The sequence below is a fragment of the Lactuca virosa genome, chromosome 6, assembly GCF_052849685.1.
Source record: "Lactuca virosa cultivar CGN04683 chromosome 6, Lactuca_virosa_CGN04683_v6, whole genome shotgun sequence".
NCBI lineage: Eukaryota > Viridiplantae > Streptophyta > Magnoliopsida > Asterales > Asteraceae > Lactuca > Lactuca virosa.
The window spans coordinates 143,093,332-143,098,426 of record NC_136431.1 but is presented as its reverse complement, the minus strand read 5'-3'; the positions used below and the strand labels follow the sequence as shown (position 1 = coordinate 143,098,426).

General features: G+C 28.8%; 1 protein-coding gene across 1 annotated transcript; it reads left to right on the top strand.

Moving 5' to 3' along the window:
* Positions 1-3,852: 3,852 nt before the first annotated feature.
* LOC145121977 (glutathione S-transferase T2-like) lies at positions 3,853-4,560 on the top strand. Its single transcript, XM_079057655.1, has one exon. It carries the CDS (start codon positions 3,853-3,855, stop codon positions 4,558-4,560), a length of 708 nt encoding a protein of 235 aa, XP_078913781.1.
* The last annotated feature ends 535 nt before the right edge of the window (positions 4,561-5,095 follow it).

Below are 5,095 nucleotides of genomic sequence, written 5' to 3'. Positions count from 1 at the left end.
AAAACATCACTTAATCATTGTTCCAACCACCATATTTAGATATGTTTGTCAAAGATTTTGATTTTGCTTTTTATGGACTTGTCTTTTACAAACATCAACTTATTTGAAATGGTTTTATCGATACAAACTAAGGTAGTGTTTGTTTTTTGTCAGAAGATCTGCGTGGCCTCTTCGGTCTGCGCCGCGCAGACCACGCGCAGACATTAGCCTTCGCAGACTGTTTGTTTTTTTGAAGACTGCAGACCTAAAAATGTCTGCGCGCCCTCTTCTTGGCGCAGATGTGGACCAGAGTCTTCTAACATCTTCAGACATCTTCTAGCCTAAAAAAACATATATATCTTTATTTTTTTAAAGTTTTTTTTAATTTATATTTTTTTCCAACTTTATTAATGATAAACAATTTGAAAAAAAAATTACAAAACTTAAAAAAAAAACGTTCGACGATACAAACATGATATTTTTGACAAATTTATAAATAAAGATTTATTACAATAATAGTCGTTGAAGTTGTTTATATAAATATGAAAAAAAAATCATAATATATTCTTATATTTTTTTTGCCAAATTTTGTAAAACATTATTTAATACAGTATCGTCAATTTCTCGAGAAAATATTTATAGTACGTTTTTAATGGATTTAATTGAAAAAATCAAAGTTTATTTCCATCCATTTATGTATCAAATTCTTTGATCACTAATTATAATGTTTAGTTATAACTTTGCAACCAAAGTTGTTGGTTTTTATCAAATATATACGTTAATTCATACCATTTTTATTTTTATTTTTTATACAATAATACATAAAAGTTGATCTAGATTCGTTAATTATTTATAACAAAGTCATAAAAATATTAAAAAATCACTTTGAAGTTTAAAAAAACAGTTTATTTATATTTCAGTTTATTTTAGTAGCCCGCAGATGTTAAAAAAACAAACAGTCTTCTTTTTTCAGACTGCAGACGTTTGGTCCACCTCTTCTACTGCAGAGGTCTACAGATGTGGTCCACAGACTGCAGACATTTTGTCTCAGAAAAAACAAACAGCACCTAACTATTTTTTTTATTACAATCAGCGACTTATTTGACATTTTATTCGATACAAAACGAAGTATTTTTAAGTTGTTACTGATTTTATTAAACAAACTATAAAATACTCTTAAAGTTGTAAAAAAACCTAATATATTGTGTAAAATTTATATGTTATGACATATTACTACAAATTTGTATGTGATGTACATATTACACTTTCAAGTGAACTTTATTATAAATTTGATCTAAATTTATTTTCTTACAAATTTGTTCCAAACATTTTTTTTTCATATTCATTCTTTTACAATATTTTTAAATTTTAAATACTTTTTTACACAAACTTTCAGAAAAAAAAATTATAATCTTTTTTACAAACGTTTTTACTAACCATTTCATAATACTTTTTAAAAAGTTACAACTTTTTTTAACTTCCTTTTCAACTTTTTTTTTTAAATATGCAATGTTTTTTTTTAGCTTTTTTTAACTTATTTTACGCCATCTCTAAATGTTTTTACTAACATTTTCATAACCAAGTTAAAATTATTTTTAAACTTTTTTAGAACAATGTTAAAAAAAATATAATTTTTTTACTAACATTTTTAAAACTAAATAGTAGCTAATGAATTGTTCGAGTGGAAGACTATTGTAAATGAGTGTCCAATATCATAATTAATTTGTATAATTTTTAAATAATAACAAAATCATTTTTGGGTTGCCTACAAGAACAACAATAGTTAGAATTAGATTTAAGAGATTGAGAAACATAATTTATTAATTTAATAAATTAATTAGAAACTAATTAAAATTAATTATAATTAATTTAAAGGTTTGAAACTTTTGAAACTTTTTTTAACCTCAAAGATATCATCATTATTTAAATAATTTTATTTATTTTTGAAACTTTTAAATATTTTTCTTATATTTTTTTCAAACTTCCTAAGTTCTTATAAAACTTTAAAAATGATGTAAAAACTTAAAAAGAAGGTTACAGTTTTTTTTAAATATGCTGTAAAAAAAACTATAAAAGAATGTAAAATTTGTGTAAAAAGTTTATTAGGGTTGTGAAAAAATTAAAAAAAAAGTTGTAAAAAGATAAAATATGTTTAAAAAATCATAAGAAATTTGTAAAAAAAATAATAATAAAAAAATAAAAAAAAACAAAACAATATTTGTGCGAAAATTGAATAAAAAGTAAATTTGAAATTCGTTTTTGTTTGTATAATTAATTATACAAATAACAAATTTAGACCAAATTTGTAATAAAAATACTTTATAGTCACTTTGGCATATAAAAATATATAGAAAAGAGAAATGAAACATTTTTTTTGTTTTGTTGATTATGGTTTCGATAAAAGAGTCAAAAAGAAAAAGGAATGGTCTTTTTATATAAGAAAATTAAATATTATTCTATCTATATTAAATGGTGTCATGTGTCATATAAATATATTAAAATATTATTATTTTCATTAAATATGACAATGTCATCATTTAAGATGGGTAGAAGAATATACGTAAGAAAAATATAGGAGAATAATTAATTAATTTAGTTATTATTATTGATTATTGATTATTGATGTCCTTTTATGAACTTCGTTAAAATTGGAATGATATTAATAAGATTAGGAAGACTCCTAAGTCCTATACAAGAATGAAACACGCAAATCAAGAAATTGTCTAAAAAAATTATAGATTAAAGGTTAAAAAAAAAGTTGTTCAAGAAATTCTCATAATTATAACATTAAATCTGGTGGTGTGCTAATATCATCGTTGTTTATACAAAACAATCAAGTCGAGTTCTATTATGACAAGCATTTGGCATATTTTAACATTTGTAAGTAAGGAAAAATGTTAAATATGATTGTTTTCTTCTGTATATCTTTTGTATATATAAAAAATGTTAGTTATAGATTTTTTTTTTAAATAATGATTTTCACTTGTAATAAAACAATGGAAATATAATAATTCAAAACATAATTAATATGAACTATTCTAATCTACTTATAAATATACATAACATATGATTAGTTTTATTTAATTTATATTTATTATTTATATCTATTTTAAAAAAAAAAATACTCATACAAAAGAATCAAATGTAAACCTTATCCGTGTTATCAAACTTCATCCTGGGTCCGCTCTATGATACTTTCCAAACACGTGGTGCTTGCCTTTCTTTTCGAATTTAACTTTTCATCAATGGGAGCGTGACCCTCGGTAAGTCGTTCTAAAAATATTAATGAATTATAAGACGATCGGGTGTGGGTAACGCGGACATCGCGTTATCTGACGTGGCACGCGCCTTAACGGCGCCATAACGCGGAACACCGCCCCAGGTCGCCGTTATGGGGCGTTACGCCATTAGCCGTGACCATGGTAACGAATGGTAACGCCATTTTTTTTGACCGTTGCACATTTGGTTCCGTTGAAAAACGGTAATATTACCGTTTAATACGGTGAATGTAAAATAAAAAAAAAATTAGTACTTAAAAAATTAACTATATCAATACATATACCTCATTTTTACACTTCTATTTATCTATATCTATTTCTATTTCTCTATATCTATCTCTATTTCATTTAAAACAAAAAAACCATTATGGATCAAAACCCGAATACCCCTCCTCCGAAGACAAGCACATCGACTCCATTAGGTTTTGCGGGGTATGAGGGATACATGAACCTTCTAACCTCCTAAAACTCACCACAAATTCCATATTCCGGCAATTTGTTCAATCCCGCCTCACCCCCACTACAATTCCCTACCTCGCCATTTATGCAACAAAATGCAAACATTCAACAAAACCTTTTTAACACATTCGGTCCCATGCGCCAAACAGTCACACAACCCACACCCACGCAAGAACCCGTTGTCGAGACGCAAACCGGGGGTAGTCAGAGAGCATCGGGAAAAAAAGGGAGACCAAAAAAGAAAGGGAAAGAGGTTGTCGGGACAGATGAAACGGAAGCACCTCCAACATGGTGGACACCGGAGGAAGAGCATGCGTTGGCGGATGCTTGGTGCGGTACTTCAAAACAACCAACTATGGGGAACGATATGAAGAGAGTTGCTTTTTGGGATGCCGTAATCGTCAAATTCCGCACAATTTTGAACAAGGGTGACACATATTGCAATAATGATATGCTTAGCGGCAAATGGACTCAAATTAGTCGGAAGTGCACCAAATTCAATTCCATATACAACAAACTTTCTTCGCAACGTCAAAGTGGTGCTAATGATTTCGATGTGTTTAGAGCCGCAAGGGAGGAATATCACGAGCAAATGGGGCACGTATTTGAATATGAAAAAGTATGGGACATAGTGAGGAAAGATCCAAAATGGATAAAAACGCCAACATCATCGGAACAACAATCAAAGAGGTCTCGTGGTTCGGGTTCGGTTGACGTTTCCGACGGACACACGAACATCGACCTTAACGCGGACACCGATGACATCCCGGACGAGTTTGATGACATCGAGGAAATCTCTCCGCCACGACGACCGATGGGGCGTGACAAAGCCAAGCGCGCGTAACGACATGCGCAGGAGAATGAAAGTCGGCTTCGAGAGCACAACGAAATGAAAAAAAATCGACGCCCACACGGATATCGCAAATAAAAGATATGAATTGCAACGGGAGCATTTGGATTTCCTTCGTAAAGAAGCCGAAGAAGATCGTATATCGAAGGATTTGACAATTCTTATGACAAACGAAGCAAATTTACCACCGAGACGAGCTGAAGTGATACGGAGGATGAAGGCAAAGATCGAGAGCAAATACTTGGGCGAAGAATAGTTTGTTGGTGTTTTTTCTTTAATTATTAGGACTATCGTGTGTTTTTTTTTTCAATATTTTTTTTTGGTTTGTATGATATTTTTAATTTACTATTTAATGAAATTATGTTTTATTAATTTATATGTTTTTTTTATAGATATATGACATAAAAAAAACGAATTAGAAATATATGAAGTAAAAAAAAAATAAAACAAATTAGAATAATAGAAATTAAAAACATTAAAAAAAATAAAAAAAAATAGAAAATACAATGTGTTATCTCGTGTTATTTGG